This window comes from Myodes glareolus, chromosome 22, assembly GCF_982192425.1.
Source record: "Myodes glareolus chromosome 22, mMyoGla1.1, whole genome shotgun sequence".
Lineage (NCBI taxonomy): Eukaryota > Metazoa > Chordata > Mammalia > Rodentia > Cricetidae > Myodes > Myodes glareolus.
The window spans coordinates 53,441,197-53,469,116 of NC_142047.1; the positions used below are offsets into that span (position 1 = coordinate 53,441,197).

The following is a 27,920-nucleotide window of genomic DNA, read 5'->3' on the forward strand; positions in this document are numbered from 1 at the left end:
ACTGACCACTTTACCCCCCACAATAGCTTCATAAACTCATTTTTCAAATTTGTTTGCAAGGGAAACATTGTAAAATTGGACATCCTGAAAGTTGAACAGATTGTTGACACTGTCAACAGTTTTTCTAGAAAATATTCTTGTGTAACTGAATGCAACTTTGTTGAATAAAGATCTTACCAAATACTTTATAAGCCCTTGGTATTTTTACACGTATTCACAGACTATTGTGAGATGCAAAGACTTCAACAGATTGAATGCACAAAAAACTTTTACTCCTATATACAATGCAAAGCTTTACCACACCAACTCTATTTTCAGGACTCCCTGTAGTATGACTCCTCTCACAATTTTGAAGACTACTGACACATTTAAAGCTTCAGCACACTGATTACATTCATTGAGTTTCTCTCCATTACATGTTCTTTTATGTGTTTGAAGATTACTGGGATGAACAAAAGATTTACCACATTGTTTAGATTCACAGTGTTTCTTTCCAATATGTTGTTTTCTTTGGTTAGGTATGATTGTGTTGTACAAAGGCTTTACCATACTGATTACATTCATAGTTTGTCTCCAGCATGTCTTCTTTTATGCTTTTTAAGATACCTATGACATGAAAAGGCTTTACTACATTGATTACATTTGTAGCATTTCTCTCCCAGTATGTGTTCTTCTATGTCTTTGGAGGTGACTGTGGCGTGAAAAGGCTTTACCACATTGATTGCATTCATAGGGTTTCTCTCCAGTATGTGTTCTTCTATGTCTTTGGAGGTGACTGTGGCATGAAAAGGCTTTACCACACTGATTGCATTCATAGGGTTTCTCTCCAGTATGTGTTCTTTCATGTGTTTTAAGATTATTTTGTTGTGCAAAGGCTTTACCACATTGATTGCATTTATAGGGTTTCTCTCCTGTATGTGTTCTTTTATGCCTTTGAAGATGGCAATGATGTGAAAAGGCTTTACCACATTGATTACATTCGTAGGGTTTCTCTCTAGTATGTCTTCTTCTGTGTCTTTGGAGGTGACTGTGGTCTGAAAAGGCTTTACCACATTGATTGCATTCATAGGGTTTCTCTCCACTATGTGTTCTTTTATGTATGTGAAGATTAATTTGTTGTGGAAAGGCTTTACCACATTGATTGCATTCATAGGGTTTCTCTCCAGTATGTGTTCTTTTATGCCTTCGAAGACTACCTTGTTCTCTAAAGGCTTTACCACATTGATTGCATTCATAGGGTTTCTCTTCAGTATGTGTTCTTTTATGTATTTGAAGGTACCTATGACATGAAAAGGCTTTACCACATTGAATACATTCGTAGGGTTTCTCTCCAGTATGTGTTCTTTCATGTGTTTGAAGAGGACTGGGGCGAGAAAAGGCTTTACCACATTGATTGCATTCATAGGGTTTCTCTCCAGTATGTGTTCTTTTATGTGTTTTAAGAGTATTTTGTTGTGCAAAAGCTTTACCACATTGATTGCATTCATAGGGTTTCTCTCCAGTATGTGTTCTTTTATGCCTTTGAAGATACCTATGATGTGAAAAGGCTTTACCACATTGATTACATTCGTAGGGTTTCTCTCCAGTATGTGTTCTTCTATGTGCTTGGAGGTGACTGTGGTATGAAAAGCCTTTACCACATTGATTGCATTCATGGCGTTTCTCTCCAGTATGTGTTCTTTTATGTGCTTGAAGATTATCATGACGTGCAAATGCTTTGCCACAGTGATTGCATTCATAGGGTTTCTCTCCAGTATGTATTCTTTCATGCCTTTGAAGAGAACCCTGTTCTCTAAAGGCTTTACCACATTGATTACATTGATAGCGTTTCTCTCCAGTATGTGTTCTTTTATGCATTTGAAGATTTCTACCATGTGCAAAGGCATTGCCACATTGGCTAGATTTATAGGGTTTCTTTCCAGCATGTGTTCTTTCATGCCTTTGAACATGACTGTCATATGCAAAGGCTTTAACACACTGATTATATTCAGAAGGTTTCTCTCCAGTATGACTTCTTTCATGCCTGCAAGGATAATTGGCACACATAAAACCTGTACCACATTCAAAACACTGTTGAACCAATATATCTTATGAATAAATTTTACAATTTGGTTCAACTCTAAAGATAAAATCTAAGATTTTTATCACTGTATTTATACACATGTTGTTCCCCTTTATTAAGGGCTGTTTTGCATCTTTGAAGATACCTGTGATGGGAAGATCCCTTGTTTCATGGTTCACATATACAGAATTTTTTTAGATTTATTTATTTATTATATATATAACATTCTGCCTCCATGTATACCCGAGTGCCAGAAGAGGGTACCAGATCTTATTACAGATGGTTGTGAGCCACCATGTGGTTGCTGGGAATTGAACTCAGGACCTCTGGAAGAACAGCCAGTGCTCTTAAACACTGAGCCACCTCTCCAGCCCCCAGAATATTTTTATATGAAATTTTACACATGTCAAAAGAACTGGAAAAACTGAGAGTTTCACCACTCATTTCATTTATAAATTATCCTATACTTTTGACTCATACTCTCTTTGTTAAATCACCTAGGACAAACAGAAGGTTTTACATAGTCCTAGTACTCATCGGGCTTTTATACAGTGTGAATTTGTTAATATATTAACAATGAAGCTGGGAAACCGAATACTTGTATACTTGAATCAAATTCAAGAAGTATACTCAATGTGGCGACTGCTACATGACTTCTAATTGTTCTCAGAGAGAAGAGTGTTATGCCTGCCCATTACCCTATACTCCTATGACTTATATCCAGAGTGACATATGAAGAATAGAAAATAAAAGGCCCCCATATTGGATTCACACAGTCTGACTTTCTGTTTCTCACAGACAGATGATACAGGGATTAAGATGCCTCGAAAAAAACAGCACCTTGACTCTTGGCCCTAACTGTAGCTCTCACTATACACAGCACAGGAACAAGTATATTAGTAACACTAGTTTTACAATGGGCTGTATGTATATTAGAAAGTTTTGGAGATATACTTATCACCTATTTAACATGGATACCTTTTGTAATATGAGTGGTATGAAACTAAATAGATTGGGGCAGTTCTACAGCATGGCTATCATAGAACTATGATTCAAATGGTGATATATGTTAAGGCATTGTTTCCTTGTCTTCTTTCTTAGAAGAATGCCTTGCAAATACAATTCACCTACCTGAAATTGAGGCACATGATATTGTGAGAATTTAAGAATGTTCAATATACATGAATTTATGTTCATTTACACTGTTGCTTCTGTTTACAACTTTGAGAACACATTACAATTTCTTCAGAGGCACATTTGTATCATCTTGCACATGATAATTACCTTCCATGTCTTTGAGAACTTTGACAGTGTTCCTCAATATTATGGTCATCCCAAGTGTATCCTAAAATACAGTACCAGAAAATGTATGCTATATTATTGAAAATTATGCAAACTTTAATTTACTATCTTCAGTGAACCTTACAACCATGCCTGATTTATTCACCTCACTCTTCTTTCCCAATCAAATTACAGAAAAACACCAAAATCCAATTAACAGTTCTCCCCTTATTATAAAACATCAAGGAAAATCCAGTCTTACCTATGGTAGTGAGGTTCCTGTAGGTCTCCAGCATTACATCTTTGTAAAGATTCTTCTGGAAAGGATCCAGCAAAATCCACTCTTCCCAAGTAAAGTCAACATGCACATCATGATAGGTCACTGCATTCTGAAATGTCCCACACATGTATACAACAGAAAGCATGATACTGACATCACTGTAAATGCATAGTTCTTTGACAGTATACTCATATAATTGTGGTGTTCCTCATACTTATTCCATGATACAGACAGTATAAGGTAATCCCCAAGTCACTTTAGAAGGAAACTAAATAGGAGGTTCACCTCTGTCATTTCTGTACACTGCGAATAAGATATCACCTTGCAAGAGAAATGATTATAAAAAATGGAGAGAGAGAGAGAGAAAGAAACAGATCAACAAAAGGAAACAAATCAACAATTCAGAGTACACATGAATAAAAGTGTACAATTCCTAACTACAAAATAGAAAAATAAGATGGGCAAGCTGAGTGTACTGGCTCACACCATTAACCCCTACACTCAGAATTTCCAGAGGTGAATACCAACCTAGTTTATGCAATCAGTTCCAGGACAGTCAGAAGTACATGTTAAGGCCCTGCCTCCAGGGGAAGAGATATCTCAGCAGTTAAGAACACTGGCTATTATTCAAGAAGTCGTGAGTTTAAATCTCAGTAACCACATGGTGGCTCACAACAGTTCAAAGTGGGATCGAGTGCCCTCTTCTGGCTTGAGTGCCCTCTTCTGGCTTGCAGGGATACATCCAGACAGAATATTGTATATATAATAAACAAATCTTAAAAGTAAAGACCCTGCCGGGCAGTAGTAACATACACCTTTAATCCCAGCATGCGGGAGGCAGAAGCAGGCCGATCTTTGTAAGTTTGAGGCCAACCTGTTCTGCAAGAGCTAGTTTCAGGAGAGGCTCCAGAGTTGCATGGAAACCCTGTCTTGAAAAACCAATGAATAATAAATAAACAAACAAACAAATAAAGACCCTTTTTCCCATGCAAAAATAGTCAAACAAACAAACAAACAAAAAAGAAAAAGAGATTTTTTTTAGTGATGTCTTTACAGAGTTATGTATTCACTCCAGTCCTGCATTCACCTTCTAGAAACCTGAACTACCCCAAATTAAACTGTAACACCAATGAGATATTATTAAATGGCACTGCATGTTGTGGAGGCCCAAAAAGGTGATCCTATTTCCACCTTGTCTGATGCTCAAAGAGTTTGGAGGTTGTTCAAAATGGTTGACAAGTGTAGCTACATGTCCCGACTCAGGATGTGTTTACTTGGTTCTTTTGACATTAAAATGGCTCATACAAGTAGACCCATTCCATCCTCATAGATGGTCAGGTTATTCAAACCTGGGGAGTGGTTACCTTCAGGATATTTGGTCTAGGGTAGCTTCACGGCCTAAACAACAGAATGCTAATGACTTGGTGTCTCAAAGTTTTGAAGCAATTCATTGCTCAAGTTGTCATTTATATCGCGTTTAAAAAGTCTTTTGCTGCCTTATGGAAAATTAAACACGGATGATTTCAGTATTCACAGGAACACCTCCTGGGACTTTTCTTTGGTTTCTGTTTTATTATTTTTTTTTAAGTCTTAGTATTCTTTACTTATATTTCTAAATCCCCAGGCCCCTACCCTTGCAAGAAGTTATTTTGTCAAGGCTTGTCCCCGACAGCATGTTTAAACAGTTACAAAATGACAGATGAAAACATGAGCAATAAAAATGTGGAGTATAAATAATCAGCACAATGCAAAAGAGAACACTCAGTAGCAGGGAGTTCTTGCTGGTCTTGCATACTGGTGGGCTCACTTGCCAGTACCTACTTGGGGGATCACAAGTATTCATCATTCCATGTTGCAGTAAGGACACTTGCTTGTTCCTGGCTGCTTAGCCCCGAAATTATCACACAGAAACTGTATTAATTAAAATACTGCTTGGACCATTAGCTCTAGCTTCTTATTGGATAAGTCTTACATATTAATTTAACCCATCTCCATTAATCTGTGCATTGCCAGGAGGTTGTGGCCTACCAGCAAAGTTTCAGCACATCTGTCTCCAGCAGCAGCTCCATGGCTTCTCCTTGACTCTGCCTCCTTCTCCCAACATTCAGTTTAGTTTTCCCTGCCTAAGATCTGTCCTGCTATAGGTCCAAAGTAGTTCCCTTCTGCTTCTCGCCAAAACACAGCCATTACAGCTGGGTTCTTGTCAACTGTTAAAGAGCTTCCCAGCAGAGATATCCGTTGCTACACTGCTCCACTCTCCAGGGGTGTTTCCTTGCAGGGGTGTCTATCGCTTCTCTGCTCTGTTACAATATTGAGTTTCCCAGGAGAGATGTCCACTCTTCTCAGCTATGGACCAAGTTTTTACTTCTCTGCTTCACTCAACTAAGGGAAAACACCTACAGAAACATAGCAGTCGGCTCTGCCTCTACAAAAGACTTGCTACTTCTGCTCCGCACCCGTAATGTAATTTCCCAGCAGAGGTGTCCCTTGCTTCTCTCCTCTGCTCAACTAGAAATTTCCCAGAAGAGATTCTGCTCTGCTCCACACACACAAAAAAAAATCATTGAAGAGATTTTTTTTTGGGAGAACCAAATCCAGGATAGTAGATGCCTCTGTCAGAAACAGGTAGCTATCAACTGAACAGGCAAAGGGCATATGATGGGCTTCTTACAGGCAGGGTTTTCAGAAAGATTTTCAGACTGGGAGCTGCTCAGATTTCAATCCATTAGCTTGAACAAGCTCAGAGATTGGCTGGATTTTGGGCTAGTGATTGTTTGCTTCTGTGCTCAAGGATATGTTAGTTTTCCTGCCCATAGACTGGTTGATTTCATGCTCACTTGATTAGGGATGGAGTGTGTTTCTTTGGCTCTGGTTACAGGGTCAGAGTGTGTTTCTTTGACTGGCCATTTTACCTCATACAATGGCTTCATAAACTCATTTTTTACATTTGTTTGCAAGGGAAACAAGGTAAAATTGGACATCGTGAAAGTTGAACAGATTGTTGACACTGTCAATATTTTTTCTACAAAATATTCTTGTGTAACTGAATGCAAGTATGTTGAATAAAGATCTTCCCAAATACTTTATAAGACTTTGGTATTTTTACACGTATTCAAAGACTAGTGTGAGATGCAAAGACGTCCGCAGATTGACTGCACACAAAAAGTTTTACTCCTATATACAATGCAAAGCTTTACTACACCAACTATATTTTTAGGACTCCATGTAGTATGATTCCTCTCATGATTGTAAAGACTACTGAAACATATAAAATCTTGGGCACACAGATTACATTCATTGAGTTTCTCTCCATTACATGTTCTTTTATGTGTTTGAAGATTACTGGGATGTGGAAAGGATTTACCACATTGTTTACAATCAGAGGGTTTCTCTCCAATATGTTGTTTTATTTGTTTAGGGAGGATTGTGTTGTATAAAGACTTTACCATGTTGATTACATTCATAGTTTGTCTCCAGCATGTCTTCTTTCATGGTTTTTAAGATACCTATGACATGAAAAGGCTTTACTACATTGATTACATTCGTAGGGTTTCTCTCCAGTATGTGTTCTTCTATGTGTTTGGAGGTGACTGTGGATTGAAAAGGCTTTACCACATTGATTGCATTCATAGGGTTTCTCTCCAGTATGTGTCCGTTTATGTGCATGAAGACTATCATAACGTACAAATGCTTTACCACAGTGATTGCATTCGTAGGGTTTCTCTCCAGTATGTATTCTTTTATGCCTTCGAAGATGACGTTGTTCTCTAAAGGCTTTACCACACTGATTACATTCATAGGGTTTCTCTCCAGTATGTGTTATTCTATGTCTTTGGAGGTGACTGTGTTTTAAAAAGGCTTTACCGCATTGAATGCATTCATAGGGTTTCTCTCCAGTATGTGTTCTTTTATGTGATTGAAGATTACTGGGGTGAGAAAAGGCTTTACCACATTGATTGCATTCATAGGGTTTCTCTCCAGTATGTATGCTTTTATGTATTTTAAGATAGCTATGATATGAAAAGGCTTTACCACATTGATTGCATTCATAGGGTTTCTCTCCAGTATGTGTTCTTTTATGTGCATGAAGATTATCATGACGTACAAATGCTTTACCACAGTGATTACATTCATAGGTTTTCTCTCCAGTATGTGTTCTTCTATGTGTTTGAAGATGATATGGGTAAGAAAAGGCTTTACCACACTGATTGCATTCATAGGGTTTCTCTCCAGTATGTATCCTTTTATGCCTTCGAAGAGAACTCTGTTCTCTAAAGGCTTTACCACATTGATTACGTTGATAGCGTTTCTCTCCAGTATGTGTTCTTTTAGGCATTTGAAGATTTCTACCATGTGTACAGGCATTGCCACATTGGCTAGATTTATAGGGTTTCTCTCCAGCATGTGTTCTTTCATGCCTTTGAACATGACTGTCATATGCAAAGGCTGTAACACACTGATTATATACAGAAGGTTTCTCTCCAGTATGACTTCTTTCATGCCTGCAAGGATAATTGGCACACATAAAACCTTTACCACATTCAATACACTGTTGAATCAATATATCTTATGAATAAATTTTACAATTTGGTGCAATTGTAAAGATGAAATCTAAGATTTTATCACTGTGTTTATACTTATGTTGTTCCCCTTTATTAAGGGCTGTTTTGCATCTTTGAAGATAGCGGTGATGGAAAGATTCCCTGTTACTTGGTTCACATATACAGAATATTTTTTTAGGATTTATTTATTTATTATATATACAACATTCTGCCTCCATGTATACCTGCATGCCAGAAGAGGGCACCAGATCTTATTACAGATGGTTGTGAGCCAACATGTGGTTGCTGGGAATTGAACTCAGGACCTCTGGAAAAACAGTCAGTGCTCTTAACCACTGAGCCACCTCTCCAGCCCCGAGAATATTTTTATATGAGATTTTACACATATTTCAATAGAACTAGAAAAACTGAGAGCTTCACCACTCATTTCATTTATAAATTATCCTATACTTTTGACTCATACTCTATTTGTTAAGTCACGTAGGACAAACAGAAGTTTTTACATAGTCCTAATACTCATAGGGCTTTTCTGCAGTGTGAATTTGTTGATGTATTAACAATGAAGCTGGGAAACTGAATACTATGGGCTGTATGTATATTAGAAAGTTTTGGAGATATACTTATCACCTATTCAACATGGATACCTTTTGTAATATGAGTGGTATGAAACTAAATAGATTGGGGCAGTTCTACAGCATGGCTCTCATAGAACTATGATTCAAATGGTGATATATGTTAAGGCATTGTTTCCTTGTCTTCTTTCTTAGAAGAATGCCTTGCAAATACAATTTACCTACCTGAAATTGAGGCACATGATTTTTTGAGAATTTAATAATGTTCAATGTACATGAATTTATGTTCATTTACACTGTTGCTTCTGTTTACAACTTCCAGGACACATTACAATTTCTTCAGAGGCACATTTGTATCATCTTGCACATAATTACCTTCCATGTCTTTGAGAACTTTGACAGTGTTCCTCAATATTATGGTCATCCCAACTGTATCCTAAAATATAGTACCAGAAAATGTATGCTATATTATTGAAAATTGTGCAAACTTTAATTACTATCTTCAGTGAACCTTAGAACCATGCCTGATTTGTTCTCCTCACTCTTCTTTCCCAATCAAACTATATAAGAGCACCAAAAACCAATTAACAGTTCTCCTCTTATTTTAAAACATCAAGGAAAATCAAGTCTTACCTATGGTAGTGAGGTTCCTGTAGGTCTCCAGCATTACATCTTTGTAGAGATTCTTCTGGAAAGGATCCAGCAAAATCCACTCTTCCCAAGTGAAGTCAACATGCACATCATCATAGGTCACTGCATTCTGAAATATCCCACACATGTGTACAACAGAAAGCATGATACTGACAACACTGTAAATGCATAGTTCTTTGACAGTATACTCATATAATTGTGGTGTTCCTCATACTTATTCCATGATACAGACAGTATAAGTTAATCCCCAAGTCACTTTAGAAGGAAACTAAATAGGAGGTTCACCTCTGTCATTTCTGTACACTGCGAATAAGATATCACCTTGCAAGAGAAATGACTATGAAAAATGGAGAGAGAGAAAGAAACAGATCAACAAAAGGAAACAAATCAACAGTTCAGAGTACACATGAATAAAAGTGTACAATTCCTAACTACAAAATAGAAAAATAAGATGGGCAAGCTGAGTGTATTGGATCACACCATTAACCACTACACTCAGAATTTCCAGAGGTGAATACCAACCTAGTTTATGCAATCAGATCCAGGACAGTCAGAAGTACATATTAAGGCCCTGCCTCCAGGGAAAGAGATATCTCAACAGTTAAGAACACTGGCTATTCTTCAAGAAGTCGTGAGTTCAAATCTCAGTAACCACATGGTGGCTCACAACAATTCATAGTGGGATCGAGTGCCCTCTTCTGGCTTGAGTGCCCTCTTCCGGCTTGCAGGGATACATGCAGACAGAATATTGTATTGTATATATAATAAACAAATCTTAAAAGTAAAGACCCTGCCGGGCAGTAGTAACATACACCTTTAATCCCAGCACGCGGGAGGCAGAAGCAGGCCGATCTTTGTAAGTTTGAGGTCAACCTGTTCTGCAAGAGCTAGTTTCGGGACAGGCTCCAGAGTTACAGAGAAACCCTGTCTTGAAAAACCAATGAATAATAAATAAACAAACAAACAAATAAAGACCCTATTTTCCATGCAAAATTAGTCAAACAAACAAACAAACAAAAAAAAAACAGAAAGAGATTTTTTTTTAGTGATGTCTTTACAGAGTTATATATTCACTCCAGTTCTGTATTCACCTTCTAGAAACCTGAACTACCCCAAATTAAACTGTAACATCAATGAGATTTTATTAAATGGCACTGCATGTTGTGGAGGCCCAAAAAGCTGAGGCTATTTCCACCTTGTCTGGTGGTCAAAGAGTTTGGAGGTTGTTCAAAATGGTTGACAAGTGTGGCTACATGTCCCGACTCAGGATGTGTTTACTTGGTTCTTTTGACATTAAAATGGATCATACAAGTAGACCCATTCCATCCTCAGAGATGGTCAGGTTATTCAAACCTGGGGAGTGGTTACCTTCAGGATATTTGGTCTAGGGTAGCTTCACGGCCTAAACAACAGAATGCTAATGACTTGGTGTCTCAAAGTTTTGAAGCAATTCATTGCTCAAGTTGTCATTTATATCACGTTTAAAAAGTCTTTTGCTGCCTTATGGAAAATTAAACATGGATGATTTCAGTATTCTCAGGAACACCTCCCGGGACTTTTTTATTTTATTATTTATTATTTATTTTATTATTTATTCATAATTTATTATTATTATTTCTGTTTTATTATTTTGTACAAGTCTTAGTATTCTTTACTTATATTTCTAAATCCCCAGGCCCCTACCCTGGCAAGAAGTGGTTTTGTCAAGGCTTGTCCCCAACAGCATGTTTAAACAGTTACAAAAGTACAGATGAAAACATTAGCAATACAAATGTGGAGCATAAATAATCAGCACAGTGAAGAAGAGAACACTCAGTAGCAGGGAGTTCTTGCTGGTCTTGCATACAGGTTGGCTCACTTGCCAGTACCTATTTGGGGGATCACAACTATCCATCATTCCATGTTGCAGTAAGGACACTTGCTTGTTCCTGGCTGCTTAGCCCCGAAATAATCACACAGAAACTGTATTAATTAAAATACTGCTTGGCCCATTAGCTCTAGCTTCTTATTGGCTAAGTCTTACATATAATTTAACCCATCTCCATTAATCTGTGCGTGTCCATGAGGTTGTGGCCTACCAGCAAAGTTTCATCATGTCTGTCTCCAGCAGCAACTCCATGGCTTCTCCTTGACTCTGCCTCCTTCTCCCAACATTCAGTTTAGTTTTCCCTGCCTACCTCAGTTCTGTCCTGCTATAGGTCCAAAGTAGTTTCATTATTCATTAATGATAATCACAGCATACAGAAGAGAACCCCACATCACTTCCCTTTTCTGTTTAAATAAGAAGAAAGGTTTTAACTTTAACATAGAAAAATTACACATAACAAAACAGGTATCAAGCAAGAATTACAGTTACAATATTTATATCCACTTTATCTTTAATCATATCTAAGGAAAACTATAATAATAGCTATCTATTTTAAAATTCCATCAAAGACTCCTGAAGGATATAATATTACCTAAGTAAACAGGAAGTACATTGTAAGCAACTTCCAAAACTCTAGAATTCACAGAGACATCTCACTGCCTGGACAGTCACCCAAAGTTCTTCTGTACTGTTGGGGCATCCATCTTCAGCCTACTGGCCCATAGCGTCTGGCAGACTTTTCCACAAAGCAGGAAATTTCAAAGACAGTTCCACCTATATTGGCAGTTTTTCAGTCACTTTCTTCTGTGTCCTCCAGAATGTACAGAATACCATCAAGCAGTCCAAGCAAGAGCAGTTTCTTGCCCAAATGGCTAGTAAACTCCTTAAGGAGCTTCTTCGATGCCCATTCTCCTCTTGAGGCAATTGGTACTGCCAGGAACAGATGTATCTTACTGTCATGAAAAGTCCTAAGTTCTTAAAACATTTTAAATGCCATATTCTGCAGTCTTTGAAAGGTTTGAAGAATACCTATCTATTTGAAATATATCTCTGTGCATCTAGAAACCTAACTAGCATGACTACAAGCTTGACTATTATAGATGGATATCTATTAACTTGTATTTCTTAATTTATATTATATTTTTAAATGAGCTTTGCTAAGGACATTTTTTAATTCTGCTCCACTATTAACTAAAACCTTAAAAAAGTAGCCAGTTCTGGGAATTGCCAGAATCATCATTAGGACAATTCCTTGATGATGTGGAACAAAAGGAGTTAATTTTACTAAGAAAAACCTTAGAAGCTTTAGGCATTTGCCTGAGAAATATGTACAGTTGTAAATAGAAGGCTTATGAAACCTTTCTTATGGGAAGAAAAAGACCTAGCCTAAGCTGACAATATCTCAGCCTGAGAATTGAGAAGGGAGGAGAGTTGAAGTTAGTGATATAAAGTAAACTTTCGAGAGATTCAAGACTATGTATTAGAAATTTCCTAGCAGAAAACTTTCCCAGGGAGATAGTAGCCTTTTTCTTTCTCACCCAGGCACACAAGGTCACTTAGCTCAAACCAACCAGCCACCTGCAAGCTGATAAAGATGGTCTAGCTCAAGGGCAGTGATCTCTATGAAGGCTAGAGGAGAGAGTTTGTTTTGTAAAGTGTGAGAGAGCAGAAGTCCTTGTGCCCAAGTCAAAGCATCTTCAAAGATTCTTTTTGTAAACTGTTTTATGCTGTTCTTTTCTGTTTTATGATTTGATGATGTATGTCTTTGCTAAGTTCTTTGATTGTAAAAAAGAAATATATAATCCTGCACTGAAGTAAGTAAATCGCAACAGCATGTCTCAACATTGAGAGTGTCTGTGTGTCACTTTCCTCACCGTATCCTGATTTCTCCTGTGCCTTCACCCTGATTCCCTTACGTTCTGAGTGGCTCCCCTGAGCCGATCCATAGCAGGTGGCACCCGAACAGGGACTTGAAGGACAGGTAATCTTTCTCTTTTCTTTCTTTTCCTTTCATTAGTTTTCAGGAACGGCTCTTACCAGGGAGCTGCAGTCCCGCCGGAAGATTTGCTGGTCACAGCATAAGTAATCAGAGGAACCATGGCGCAATCTATGAGAGATGTCTTATCAGCATTAGTCCAAGGAATGGCTTATGCTGCAGCAATGAAGGGTTGGAAATTCAGCGCCAATATTGAAAAGACATATGGAGGAGGTGTAAGAGACTCCTTATCTCTCACTTGTTATTGTGGGAAAGACTGCAGGAGGCCCAGGGGAGCAGGGCAAAAAGGAACAGGGCAAAGGGGAACTCCCGGACTTTGTCCCCGATGCAAAAAGGGAAAGCACTGGAACAATGAATGTAAATCTAAGTTCCATAAGGATGGAACGCTCTTAGATAAGAATAAAAATAAACATAAAAATAGAAATAAAAATCAGGCAAATATAAAACAAAAAGTCTAAAATTATGATCAGAGAAAAGCTAATAGGGAATTTAAAAAGGCATTAGCAGCTAAGGACATTTTCTGTGCCTCTTTTCTGAGTTAAGTTTTTCACTGTGATAACACTCAAGGTTTCTTCCGCTGGCCAGCAGTTTCTTCTCTTAACTCTTTCCTGTCCTAATAGTGCTTATAAAAAGTTTTAAATTATATCAACCTGTAACATTAAAAAAATTAATTTTAGAATAAATGTTAAAGATGCATTAGGCTTCTATATTATCTAAAAACCAAAAAGGGCAAAAAGACTAAAATAATAACAATAATAAATAAAAATAATAAAAGGGGTTTGTCTAAAAGTGTCTGGCTTAATCAATGAAACAAAGATTGAGAAAGGAGTCAAAAACAAAAAAAATTTACAAAAGGTATATAAAATGTCAGAAAAGGTAATAAGAGGCCAAAAGAAGTTTGCTGTAATTACTTATATCTGAATGTTTAATGGTCAATTCTGGTTTTAAAAGGATCTATCTTGTGAAAAGGGTCATGGTTATTTCTTTTATGCAAGCTTGTGTAGCTTTATGATATTAAAAAATATGAGGTGAGTATACTCAACAGAGTAAGGGTCTCAAAAACTCTGTCCTATGAACATCATATAATTTTGCCATATTTTGCCAAAAACTTCCTGAGCAAATATTGATTTGGGTATATTTTTCTTTAATAATATAGTCACTGATTAATTGTTTATACTAAAATAAATAATGCTTTCTCCACATTCAGCAAAGAAATTATATTTAAGATTCGTCTTTTTTCTATGTAAAGACTTTCTAATATCTTGACAGTTATTCTTTGCAGTAGAATATTCAAATGTTCTGACTCATACAATTTTTGAGAATTTTTATATCTCAAAAATAAAACACAAATGCTTATAAAATGTTTCATATTGTTAATGTTTAGGTTTTAGCCTCATTGTCTTTGCTAAAAATGATTAATTTACAGGTTCACTCTAACAAAAATATGGTATATATTTTTGGTTTGTTAAAAATATAAGTTAATAAAAATAATAAAGTTTGCCTAATCAGAGATACCTGGACAGCCCTAAATACTTCAAAAATCTATACAAAATGGCATTTAAAATAAACTTTAAAAGGCTTATATTAGACAGAGACTCTGAGACTCTAACAGTGACCTAAGGTCTCCAAAGAAGATTATGGGACACCACGATGTCTCCACCTGGATAACAATGATGCTGACCACTGGGTAAGATGACCCCCAGTGCAACACCTGCTGTCAGGACTTGGTCCAGACCATGAACAAACAGCAGGGGAAATAGTCCTCAGGTAAGCTGGGGATCCTGTGACCAAAGCAGGGGAAAACAGTTCTCAGATAAATGGGAATCCTACAACTAAAGTAGGAACGATTAATTGCTTTTCCTATAAATAAAAGGAAAGTGTTTGCTGTTAAAGCAGGATTCATTAATAGCTCTCTTTGTAAATAGAGAGAAGGCAACCACGGCAAAGGGGGGGGGGGGTTAATTGCTTTTCCCTAAAAATGAAGGGAGAGTAGCCGCTATCAACGCGGGAGATTTATTGCCCATTTCATAAATAAGGAGTGAGTAAAAAGCAGTTTCGCAAGTCGACGAAACGAAAGTAAAAGAAATATCAATTAAATATGGGTTTTAATCAATTGCACTCAATTTTTTAGGCTCTTAATGAGCTGCTATGTTTAAAGAATCTAGAAGATAAGACAAAATACTTAAAAGAAATTTTTTGCCATTGCACCCTGGCTCGCCGTTTCAGGGAGTCTCTCGATGTCATTGTGGGAGAAGAGGGGAGAGACCTAGACTTTGCATTTAAGCAAGGGATCCTTAAGGGAAAGGAAAAATCAGTTAAAAAATCAAAGCCAGGAATTTTAAAATCTGATGCTCCAGAGTTTACCATACATGAGTTGCCTAGAGCAACACCAGGTAGTGCTGGCCTTGATTTGGCTAGCTCAAAAGATATGATTGTTTCTAAATGGGATGGCATTGCCTTAGTACCCACATCAGTAAAAGGAACATTGTTGCCACAGACTGTGGGACTTATTATAGGAAGAAGTTCCAATTATCAAAAGAATTTTGAGGTTGTGCCAGGTGTCATAGATGCAGACACAGAAAATGACATTAAGGTCATGGTGAAACCATTATCTGAAACTATTCAGATCCACAAGGGACAAAGAATTGCTCAACTATTACTGCTGCCTTATGTTAATTTACCTAATAAAGTTTTGAGAAATGAACTAGGGCAAGGGCAGTTTGAATCCTTAACGGAGGGGTCAAGCCAATTTGGAAGTTAATTAGAGGTTGTCTGGAGAATCTGCATTACAGTAAAGCGGTAGAAAATGGATAGGCAGCGCTGGAAATGTTGCAAGAGGAAAGATCAAAAAAGTCAGAAAAGACAAGCAGTAAAAGGAATTGTCAGGAATGGGGAGAGTTATACCTGGACCTTTGTGAGTTAAAAGAGTCTGGTGCTCTGCCGACTGAACGCACATTTTATCTAAGCGTTTGGAAAGAGGTGAGAACTGAGCTGCGATCAGCATACCCAGTGTTTCAAAGTCCACAAGAAAATAGGTACAAAGAGAATAAAATCATAAATTATCTAGGAGCATGAATTTGTGAGAAGCAAATTATTCTACAAAAGGTAAAATTGAGAAAAAATAATTTAAAGATCTTGAATCATTTTCAAAAGTTGTTAGGTGATATAAATTGGCTTAGATGTTAATTGAAGTTGCCAAATTATGAGTTAAAGCCCTTATATAATATTTTAAATGGAGATTCTGCTTTGAATTCTCCAAGGCAATTGACTAATGAAGCACATGAGGAATTGAAAAAAGTGGAAAATAGATTACAAGATGCCTTTCTGCAGAGGATTCAAGAGGGCCAAGACATTGTTTTGTGCATTCTGCCTTCATATCACCAGCCTACAGGATTGTTATGGCAAAACGGGTCATTGTTTTGGATTTATTCCAAAATATCTTCAGTCAAAACTCTTAAGCATTATCTTACTGCTATGGCAACTTTAGCCCTGAAAGGGATTCAGCAGTGTTTATAATATTTTGGAACTGCCCCCACCTCCATTACAGTGCCTTATTCCAGCCATCAAGTTAAGATCTTATGTGCTACAATAGATGATTGGGCTATTTCGCAATATAGTTTTGATGGCAACATAGATAATCATTATTCCAGATATCCACTGTTAGGATTTTTTAAGGAGCATCCTGTAATATTTCCTAAAATAACATTATCACAGCCTATTTTCATGGCCCCAAATGTATTTACAAACAAATCTAAGATAGGCTGTGGAATGTAAAGCTTGCCCTTTTTGCATTTAATCTAATATCAGATTCTACAGATGTTAATACCCTCAGAATTTTAGAAGTAGCTGGACCTATTAAAAGTTCCAGCCCAATGTGCCTTTTATTTCGGCAATTGCAACATTTAATTTGGCAAAGAAGAAATTGTTTTTACGTTCAACATATGAAAGCCCATACAGCTCTGCCAGGACCTTTGAGTGAAGAAAAATGGACTATATATATTCATGACTTCTACCTTGGAGAAGACGAGAGCTTTTCATAAAGCTTTTCATGTCAATGCTAAAGCATTATAACAAAAATTTCATCTCTCTCGAGCAGAAGCTTGACAGATAATTTTGCTCATCAACATCCACCCAGCACTGGAATAATCCACGGGGTCTACTCCCTCTAAAAATCTGACAAATGGATGTAACACATGTACTCTCCTTTGGAAGGTTATGCTATGTGCATATGACTGTTGATACTTTTCCATAGTTGCCTCAGCACACACAGGAGATGCTATTAAGGATGTTATTCAATATCTCACTTTATGTTTTCGAATCATGGGAATGCCTTTACAGATAAAGACAAATAATGGGCCTAAAAGTTTTAAATGTATTAACTTCTGTTCCTAGTATAAATTTTTCTCTACAGGTTTCCCCTTGGTTGGCAAACACAAAGAAGCGTTAATTGCTGTCTACAACCTGCTCTAAATGACTGTGGACCATGGACTTGCTGAAAACTGATGTGGACCAGTCTAGCTGATATGAATGCCCCCGGCTCTTCAACAAAGTCCACGAACCAAATGTTCCTAAAATTTTCTCTTTTTGACTAGCATTTCACCTTTGTTAACCCTTGACAATGTCGCCCCAAAGTCAGCTGGAAGCAGTTAAAAGAATACATCGCCCAATTATCCCTGGTTAAAATGCTAAGTCAAAAGAGATAAACTAAAAATCTGTAATTATAAGAAACAATTGGTCCAAAGTTAACAAGGCCAGCTCATGATTGAGCTGACCCTTAGAACCAAGAGGATTGGGGAAATATAGGACCCTCACCCCTTATTCTCAAAGGGACAGAAGAAATTCCTTAGGATGTTTTCCATAATAATGTTAACAATTATTAACCAATTATAATGAAAACTTCTTTACAGTCATAATGGTCCTACTTATGTTTCTAAAGCTTTTGAAACTTTTTGTGCACAATGACACATTGTACATACTACAGGCATCCCATATAGCCCTCAGGGCCAGGTAATTATTAAAAGAGCACATCAAACATTAAAATTACAGATTGAAAAAAGAATTACAGATTGAAAAGTTTCAGGGAGCACATGAATATTTTGCTCCTGATCATTTATTATCACATACCTTATTTGTATTAAATCATTCAAATACTAATGATAAAGGATTGGCACCTGCAATGGTGCATTGGACCTGTGAGTCTAACTCTGTTTTGCCAAAAGTCCTATGGAAAGATCTGCTGTCTGGCCAATGGAGAGGACCAGACGTTTTAATAACATCGGGACGAGGGTATGCTTGTGTGTTTCCACAGGATGCCGACTCCCCCATCTGGATACCAGACAGGCTCATCCGGCCGATGCCAAGAGAGGAGGTGAAAAAGGAGAAAGCAGAAGAGACAGACGAGATATCTGATGTGTCAAATGAGGAAAATGAAAGCAACTCTATCACAGGCTTCGGAAATCACCTGGACGAAAATCAGACGCCTTGTCAAGGAAGCTAAAAGTCTGCTCATTCAGCAGGGAAAACCCCTAAAACCCAGCCTGTACTTTCTTGCTTTTTTAGCTTTGATGTCTGCTTCCCCTACAGTACAGGGAATGGCACATTGGGTCTATGTTCCTAATCCCCTGATTTTGCAACCTGTTGGTTGGCTAGATCAAGAGCCCATCAGAATTTTAACCAATGATACTGGGAGATTGGGAGGTGCTCAGGATTCTGACACAAGAATTAGTTCATCCTCGTTAATAACCTTTGAGGGACGTTCTGATTCCTTGCCAATTTGCATTACACTCTCTGGAATGGTACCAAGATTTTGCTTAAGTTCAGGCTATAGAACTAGTCTTACTGACAGTCCAGATAAGGAAAATGTTGGTAAGAGATGGATTTGGGAAATTCAGATGCAGACCTTAGGAGAATCTAATTATAAAGAAAAGTTTGAACAGGTCTCATCTATGCCTATTGAACCATGTATGTATTCAAAAATATTGGGATAAAGATCAGTTTTGGGATTCAGCTATTAATAAATTTCCTGCATGGCTAACTTGTGGCTTTCCAAATGCAGGAATTAATATCAGCCTAAGAATTCCTCTTATGAAATTTGGGATTATTCTATGTCTTCAAGTCAACAATATTTTTATGAAAATCATATAAACACTCATCAGGAAATTTCATCACTATAAATATGTAGGAATAGGAGAGCCCTTACGAAGATGGTTTTCTCCAGGTTTTGTAGAACCTACATGGTTTGCTAAAGAAGGGAACATTACTAGAAAACACTCTGATCTTTTCAGATTGCTTACTGTAGCTAATATGTTTCTGGAAAAAAGACCTAATCATACTAAATCTGAGCCTATAGGACTCAGGGCATGTATTTCTTATCCTAATGCATTGTTATTAGCTCAGCCTGCTTTTGTTAATATTACCAAAGTGAATAAGTCCTATCAAGTTGTTTGTCATTCTTATAAACTTACTAATTGCTTTACTTCAGTTGAACCAAAAGATTTGAATGTTTTGCTTGTTGTTAGACGTCCACCTTTTGTTATGCTACCTGTGGAACTGGGAACTGATCCTTGGTACGATAACTCTGCATTGCAAGTTTTGAATACATTAAGAGATCTGGTACGGCCTAGGAGGTTTGTGGCTACACTTATTTTAGGCATAGCAGCATTAATATCAATACTCACCACTTTTGCTGTAGCTGCAACAGCTTTAGTTCAAGAGATTCATACTGCTTATTATGTGAATACATTAAAAAAGAACATTACATCTGCATTACTGAGACAGGCAGCAATTGACAATGAATTGGAAGCAAAAATGAATGTATCAGAAGAAGTGGTCCTTGCTCTTGGACAGGACATTGCTAATTTGAAAACTACCTTATCCACACGATGTCATGGAAGCTTTAAAGCCATCTGTGTTACACCACTGACTTATAATTATTCAGAGCCATGGGAGAAGGTGAAGGCACATTTGCAGGGTGTTTGGTGAGATAATAACATCACACATGATTAGACTACATTACAGAAAGATATTTCTGCTATTAGTCAAGCTCATTTACAACTAGGAGGTCTACAGGATTTGGCTAATGAAAATGAGTCAGGAATTAAGGCTTTAAATCCATTAAATTGGGTGCAGTATTTTGTCCTCATTGGAGTAGTAATTTTATTAGTATTGTTGGTGATTTTTCTGTTCCCTTGTCTCCTTAAGTGTCCTTTCAAGTCAGTGGCCCAAGTGAAACAGGATGTGTTCGAGTTGCATTTTAAAAATAAAAAACGGGGACCTGCTACATCCACGGCTGTCTCGCCAGTGTAGCAGAAATGCTGACTGGATGAGCAAATATTGCCGGAAGGAGTGGGATTTGTCGTTCTTGGAGCTGTGTGTTACAGGAGGTCCCTTGGGAATCAGTTGTGGTGTAATGCTACCTGAGTCGCCATTTGTACTGACTTGACCTGGCTGTCCTTGGAGCCATATGTCTGTCTTTTCCCCTTGTCTGTGTGTTCTTTGTGATTCTTGCATATTGCTAACAGATCAGACTATTCCAGGCAGTTGCGGATACAAACAAGACTGCTAAGGACATTTTTGAATTCTACTCCACTATTAACTAAAACCTTAAAAAAGTAGCCAGTTCTGGGAATTGCCAGAATCATCATTAGGACAATTCCTTGATGATGTGGAACAAAAGGAGTTAATTTTACTAAGAAAAACCTTAGAAGCTTTAGGCATTTGCCTGAGAAATATGTACAGTTGTAAATAGAAGGCCTATGAGACCTTTCTTATGGGAAGAAAAAGACCTAGCCTAAGCTGACAATATCTCAGCCTGAGAATTGAGAAGGGAGGAGAGTTGAAGTTAATGATATAAAGTAAACTTCCGAGAGATTCAAGACAATGTATTAGAAATTTCCTAGCAGAAAACTTTCCCAGGGAGATAGTAGCCTTTTTCTTTCTCACCCAGGCACACAAGTTCACTTAGCTCAAACCAACCAGCCACCTGCAAGCTGATAAAGATGGTCTAGCTCAAGGGCAGTGATCTCTATGAAGGCAAGAGGAGAGAGTTTGTTTTGTAAAGTGTGAGAGAGCAGAAGTCCTTGTGCCCAAGTCAAAGCATCTTCCAAGATTCTTTTTGTAAACTGTTTTATGCTGTTCTTTTCTGCTTTATGATTTGATGATGTATGCCTTTGCCAAGTTCTTTGATTGTAAAAAAGAAATATATAATCCTGCACTGAAGTAAGTAAATCGCAACAGCATGTCTCAACATTGAGAGTGTCTGTGTGTCACTTTCCTCACCGTATCCTGATTTCTCCTGTGCCTTCACCCTTATTACCATATGGTCTGAGTGGCTCCCCTGAGCAGGTCCGTAGCAGCTCACAACCATCTGAAATGAGATCTAGTGCCCTCTTCTGGCCTGCAGGAATACAGACAGAATATTGTATACATAATAAATATTTTAAAAAATTATTGGAAGGCCTGGCGTAGTGGCACACACCTTTAATCCCAGCACTTGGGAGGCAAAGGCAGGCGAACTGAGTTCGAGGCTAGCTTGGTCTATGGAGTGAGTTCGACAACAGGCTTCAAAGCTACAGAAAAACCCTGTCTCGAAAAATAAAAAAATAAATAAATAAATGAAAGGAAGAAAAAGAAAGAAAGAAAATTTCTTGGGCAAGGATGTTGTTCCACAAAAATTGGAGATTTGCTTGAAGCCTTCTGATGTTTTAACTTTGTAGAAAATAGTTTTGACTACTGAAAGAATCTCATTCTCTTCTGATAAAGGAAAGGATGTCGTCTGTTAGGATCACTTAGACACCATTTTGTGTTCTATGCTAGATGACCCCCTGAAGCCAATGAAAAATTTTTCAAGTAAAACGCACGATAACAGATTTTGAAAGAATCAGTATGCACCCAAAGCAAATGGTTTTGCTCTAATTGCTTTATAAGTCACAAGCACTTTTGAAACAAGTTTATTACTGTTTTTTGTGTATGTTTGTGCATGAAAAGAATACTTTCTACATGCATACAGGTGACGCACAAATAGAGTGGGTGTCAGATTAACTGGAGCCTCCCAACTTGAGTGTTGGTATCTGAACTAGGGTCATCCCAAAGAAGAGTATGTGCTGAGACACCGTCAAGACACATAATACATTTTATTCAATAAACCAAAAGTCTTTCATAGATTAACAACAACAACAAGACCAAGAAAGAGACTCTGGAGATAATGTAGTTTTTATCTCAAATAATTATTTTGAAAAGTTGAAGCAGGTTTTAGGGCCATAAACTCCAGAGTCTAGGGATTTATGTGAGAGCTCACACCTTTCTCTAAACCTGTGGATCTAAACCTGGAAAATAAAAGTCCTGTAAACAGGGTAAGAACTTCTTACAAAGATACTCTATTTTGGTTAAACTAGTGTAACTGTAGTAATTTGGTTACGCAGATTCTTGATTGCCCTGGACTGTGGACCTCCAGAAATGGCCACACAAAATATTTATGAAGCATCTAAGATTGTTTACCTGACTCCACATTGCTAATATTAACTACTGCCAAAGCAGGAAAGTTGTCCTCTCCTTCCTGCCACTACCTTTCTGTGCTGTGCCTGCATCAGCTTCAGAGTTCATCAGTGAACTCAGTTCCTGTACACGTCCTTCTTCATCTGTAACTCCCCAGGAAAAGTCAGAGACGTTGGAGGACACCATTCCCTGCTCTCCTACCCTACTCACTGATCAGCCAAGGCCCAGCCTGGAAGGAGTTGCAGGACTGTCTTCCCACCACTGGGCAGCAGAGGCAGGATTAGATGTTCAAAGCAATTCTCAACTTCATAGTTCCAGGCAAGCCTGGGCTGTAGGAAATACTGCTCTCAAGAGAAATAAATAAATCAATAGCACTTGAGAAAAAAGGAATAAAATTTTTAATGATCACAAAACACTGGAGAACAGAGACAAATAGAGAGAACACTAATGTACAGAAAGAAAAGGTTAAAAACGGTACCAAGTTAAGTGACTTTTTAAAATGATAAAAATAATGCATTTTTAAGATTATAAACTTAGTTATACTGACTTTGAAAATGAGTAGGCCCTTCCCTAATAGACGGAAGGCCATTACTAAGAGACGGAGTGATCGTGGCTATATGCACATGTTGGCTGCCACGATCTGTAACCTGAAACACGAGTTTCACTCGATCATCTGTTTCTCAATCACTTAGTTTACTTAAGTTAGCTTTGTGTGAAGCGAACTAAACAGATCTGTGCAGGAGAGTTTCCTAATTGCAAAGTCAATACTCATTGCCTCAAGGTAACTTTCCCAAATAGTACACCCACTAATCTGGTCTGTCTTCATTCACATGACATGAATTAATACATGCTGTGAAATTACAGATTAACTCCTCCTGCCATAGTCAGATCCTTTTTCATAATAGTGACTCCAGCAGCTGACAGCCTACCAAATCCCTCTTCACTGTATACAATAAACTAGTCTCCTACTCTGGCCTGAAGGCTCCACAGGCAAACCATTTTCCTGTAATAGTGAAGGCAGTTAACTCCATGACTCAAAAGGATAATTTTAAAACTCTGAGGTAGCACAGTGATTTAAACTAAGATGTTTGGAGATGTAATATGGAGGACAACAGAGTCATTGCCCTGGAGTGCAGCAGTCTGAAATCAGGGCACCTGAGTCAGTAGAAGAGCGCTCGTCTCAGAAACAGTTTTGTAATGAAGAGTCCAGGAATAAGAAAATAAAAATGTAGATTCCAAAAATAAGAATGTAGAAATAAAGAAATATAAAGTTATAAGTCTAGGAGAATGAGAACAGACTGTCAGCAGCTTTCTCAGCAGATCAAGGATCATTCATTCACAGTGAGATATTTTCTCAGATGCTTGGGAAGCTTAGGTCATTTTACAACTAGCTGTTTGACTTACAAGGCCAGAGTGTCTCTCTCTCCAAATTGAGGGTAGTGTCCCTGCCATCCCTGATAAATGACAGATATGAACTGAGTTAACCTTTAGGAGACAGAGATCTGTGACCTCTAGGTTAGACACTGTCTCCATTATGTAAAACTGGTGCCACCAGAGGACAGGCATAAGACTCCAGTTTCCACCTGGAGGTACCAGGAGACAGTGGACAAATACAATGATTTAATTAATGAGCTCTGATAATGGAGGTTATAAAATATGGCAGTCAGTATCTGAGTTTTACCTTGAGATAATGTGAAAAGCTTTCTGCTATCTCCTAAATTCTCAGCCTAAGAACCAGTTAATCCTAATTTCTTAAACTTCTAGTAATACTAGCAGTCGCTTTCTGACTAATTGCTAAAGATATCTGTTTTCTCACAATTAGTGACCTTCATTGTAATCTCTTCTGAAACATATTTCATGATGGCTGCCTAATTACCCATTGACATTAGCACACACTCCCCTCTTTAGGGACTCTGCTGACCAACCCAAGGGTCAGGGCAAGGTTGTAAAAATTCTTTTGTTCAGAGATAATGCCTGGTGTTCCTTCTATAAAAAGTGGGTTCGAAAACTGGCCTGGGGCCACAGCCTAACAAACACCATCTCTGGCTGTGGTCTCAGCTAGCAGATAAGCTTCTGTGCCCCGAGGTGTTTCATTTTTTTTTTCATTTTTAAGTTTACTTCTGGTTTTCCTAGGATCTGGATTCTGGAATAAAGTTTGCTTCTGGTTTACTAGACTTGGTGGTGCTCTCATCTTTGCGTGAACCCCCTGGACCCAACTCTAAAAGGCTGGAAATGCAGCTGCACTAGAATTACTATGACTTTCCAGGGAGAAATCACTCCACACAATTAGGAGATTAATAGAGAAAAATCTCTGTAATGAGCCTGCACCTATCTCTGTGGAAAGCTCAAAAAGGAGCAGCACAGACAGATTCTGCATTCCACATTTGCTGTCATCCGTAATTTCTCTAAGGGTCATGTGCCAGGCTACACTCTGAACAATTTAGACAGCGACAGGAGACTGCAGGTCCAGTCACCTAGGCAGATGGGAGATTTACACAGCAAAGTCATTATCAGGAATATTTCTGAAGGACACCAGTGACCTGATGCAGAAGTGATAGAGTCCTGAGGGGAAAGTGCCAGGGAAGGAAGACGACGGAAAAAGGAGAAGGTGGAAAATGTAAAAGCTGGGGTGGGGAGGCCTTGCACAAGCTGTGTCTCCTGCCAAGCAGGATTCTTAAGAAGAACAGGATCTTGTCTACTACTTTCAGGGGGAAGGGGGGATGGAAAGAAATGGGGAGCTTCTATGAAGTCAGCAGAAACTACACTACAATGGGACAAATTCAGGAGGAGGCTGATTCAGCAGTGTTCCACAAGAAGAAAACAGAGTATGTCAAGAATGCTACTGATGAAGCCGATACTGGCCTTGGGACTGATAACCATAGCTCCCGGTGGTGAGAAGAGTGGGGTTCTCAGGATCTGAAGGAACCCTCCACAAAGGCCCAGGTCCCAAACCATTACTAGCTATACATTTTGGGTTTTAGAAGTCTTCTGAGTTCTGTTTTTTATCTCAATACATCAAAGCCTTAGGTAAAGTAAAGCTCCCAAAACCTAGGCACCAGGCAGTCAGTCCCTCATTCAAGAATGTTCCTTCTACTGGCTGGAGGGGTGGCTCAGTGGACCTGAGTTCAGTTCCCAGCACTCACATGGTGCCTCACAACCATCTGTAATGAGATCTGATGCCCTCTTATGGCATGCAGAAATACATGCAGGCAGAACATTGTACATGTAATAAATAAATCTTAAAGAAAAAAAGAAAAGAATGTTCCTTTTCCCTTCCTGAGAGCTAAAGGAAAGCCTTGCTTGACCAGGCCAGTCCTTAACACAACCCTGTCTTACTTTTCAAATTCTCCTCCCCTGCTGTCAGGTCTCACCCCAGTCTGAACTGTGCTTTTCTCAAGGACAAAACTGGAACTTCAAGGCACACCAGGCCACAGGTCAGCTGTAACCCTGTGGTGCTGCCTTAAGCAGCTTGTTAGAATCCTCTTTGAGATGGAAATGGACCTAGAGGCTGAGATAGTTATCAGTCAGGGGTGTCTCCTTTGTAATGGTTCAGAGCCAAATGTCTGGATCACGCTGTTAAAACATTATGCTCATTTCCCCCAGGCCTGGTTAGCATATACTTATGAGTGGCGTGATTTAGAAGCAGCCCTCCCACAGCTAAATTCTACTTTTTGTGACTTACTACCTAGCCAGCATTTTTAAGTCCTTAATGTCATCAAATCCTACTCTTAGGACATCACAACAAAGTATTGGAATGCTATCCGACACAGGAGATGCCTTTACAACCTACACAAAATTAACTGTAAATGAACCTTACATGTAAAGATTAAATGCAAAGTGCTGAACGTCAAGAACATACTAGAGAAACCAGGCCTCTCCGAGTTAGGCAAACCGCCTTCCACAGCTGCACCAAAAGCCCATTGTTGTTGACTCCAAACACGGTCCCACACACAGCTCCCTGCTCCCATCGCTCTGCATAGGTGCAGCCCACAGAGCAGTTATTCACAGGACTGTGCCTGGCTCCAGGGAGCAGCAGGGACCGCATAGGAGCTCACAGGACACGGAATGTGACTGCAGATTCCCTCCCGGCCCTGAGGACACGCCGCGAGGGATCCTGGATCTCTGCATCTGATCTTCCCGAACTGGGGACAGCAGCCCCTCGCTCACCATGTCGTGGTTTCCCCGCTCGCCCATGCTTCTCTCCCAGCTCTCTGCAGCAGCACTGGCAGCACAACACGCGAAATCTCCGGCCCCAGATCCTCGTGCAGACCTCAGCGAGCACCGCCTCTCCCGGAAGGGCTCCACACGACTTCTGACTGGAAGTTCGGCCTGGGCGCTCTGATTGGTTGATGAGGCTTGAGTGACAAGAGTCCCTCCCTTCGGGTCCTTAAAGGCATAGCTTCATAGATTCCTCAGGCTATCTTCCACCCCTGACTCAGACCTCAGATCACGCCCAGCCCGCAGAGATTTGCATTTCAATAACTATAGCCCTTGGCTCCACTGCAGACTCTGCAAACTCCCTGCACTCCACAGGCACGCCCCCTTCTTCCTCCGGCGGGTGGTGGGAACAACTTTCACAGCCCTTTCCTCAAGGTGGAGTGGAGGGATTCAGCGTCCCACAAGTGGAAGGGTGCCAGTATATTAGCAATTCTAAAGAAATTTAAGGACACAAAAGATCTTTGTTCTGTGACTTTACTAAGAGGTCATGTTAACTCAACCCAATTTTTTTGTGAAACACAGATTTCCAGAAATGGTAAACAAGAATCAGATAAGGAAAAAAAAAAAGATCTATCTCAAACCACAGGGCTGGATGATGACTCCATTATTTTCAAAGTTTTCTTCCGGAATTCAGGGCAAACTCTTGATAAATGAATAATAATAAAAAGTGTAGTCTTGGGGTAAATTGAATATTTAGAAAATAATGAAATTAGGAATACTGTCTTTAGGAGTACTAGCCAGCACTTTGAGTGTTAGGCAGTTCATCTTCATCAATGGGCAGGTGATAGAGAAACACATGCCTATAGGTTGTTTTCCTTCATCCGATCATTCTTTGAAATCAATAATCATTTTCTTGAACTCTTTCGATTTTAGAAACATTTAATGAGTTGGTTTGTAAATTGTGCTGTCTGCCCATTTTGTGTTAACGCTAAGACTCCA

General features: G+C 38.7%; 3 protein-coding genes across 3 annotated transcripts in view; all 3 read right to left on the reverse strand.

Moving 5' to 3' along the window:
* Window positions 1-499: 499 nt before the first annotated feature.
* Window positions 500-3,904, reverse strand: LOC148118606 (uncharacterized). Its single transcript, XM_087900576.1, has 3 exons — window positions 3,606-3,904; window positions 3,347-3,407; window positions 500-2,023 (listed from the first exon to the last, which is right to left on the reverse strand). Exons 1-3 carry the CDS (start codon window positions 3,766-3,768, stop codon window positions 637-639), a joined length of 1,611 nt encoding a protein of 536 aa, XP_087756702.1. The 5' UTR covers window positions 3,769-3,904; the 3' UTR covers window positions 500-636.
* A 3,102-nt stretch (window positions 3,905-7,006) lies between these two features.
* Window positions 7,007-9,666, reverse strand: LOC148118607 (uncharacterized). Its single transcript, XM_087900579.1, has 3 exons — window positions 9,391-9,666; window positions 9,133-9,193; window positions 7,007-8,125 (listed from the first exon to the last, which is right to left on the reverse strand). The coding sequence occupies exons 1-3, from the start codon at window positions 9,551-9,553 to the stop codon at window positions 7,084-7,086; spliced, it is 1,266 nt and encodes a 421-aa protein (XP_087756705.1). The 5' UTR covers window positions 9,554-9,666; the 3' UTR covers window positions 7,007-7,083.
* A 17,099-nt stretch (window positions 9,667-26,765) lies between these two features.
* LOC146890200 (uncharacterized) overlaps window positions 26,766-27,920 on the reverse strand; it is a 49,356-nt gene continuing 48,201 nt past the window's right edge. The window contains 1 exon segment of the mRNA XM_087900320.1: window positions 26,766-27,149. Within this exon segment, the coding sequence (XP_087756446.1) occupies window positions 26,766-27,149 (384 nt within the window).

What these genes read in the sequence shown, in the direction of transcription:
- LOC148118606 (XM_087900576.1), bottom strand. Translation starts at nt 3,768, where the DNA reads ATGCTTTCTGTTGTATACATGTGTGGGACATTTCAGAATGCAGTGACC. An exon ending in CAGGAACCTCACTACCATAG is followed by an intron (nt 3,408 to 3,605) that starts GTAAGACTGGAT and finishes ACTGTATTTTAG; the next exon opens with GATACACTTGGGATGACCAT. An exon ending in AGTTCTCAAAGACATGGAAG is followed by an intron (nt 2,024 to 3,346) that starts GTAATTATCATG and finishes TTATCCTTGCAG; the next exon opens with GCATGAAAGAAGTCATACTG.
- LOC148118607 (XM_087900579.1), bottom strand. Translation starts at nt 9,553, where the DNA reads ATGCTTTCTGTTGTACACATGTGTGGGATATTTCAGAATGCAGTGACC. An exon ending in CAGGAACCTCACTACCATAG is followed by an intron (nt 9,194 to 9,390) that starts GTAAGACTTGAT and finishes ACTATATTTTAG; the next exon opens with GATACAGTTGGGATGACCAT. An exon ending in AGTTCTCAAAGACATGGAAG is followed by an intron (nt 8,126 to 9,132) that starts GTAATTATGTGC and finishes TTATCCTTGCAG; the next exon opens with GCATGAAAGAAGTCATACTG.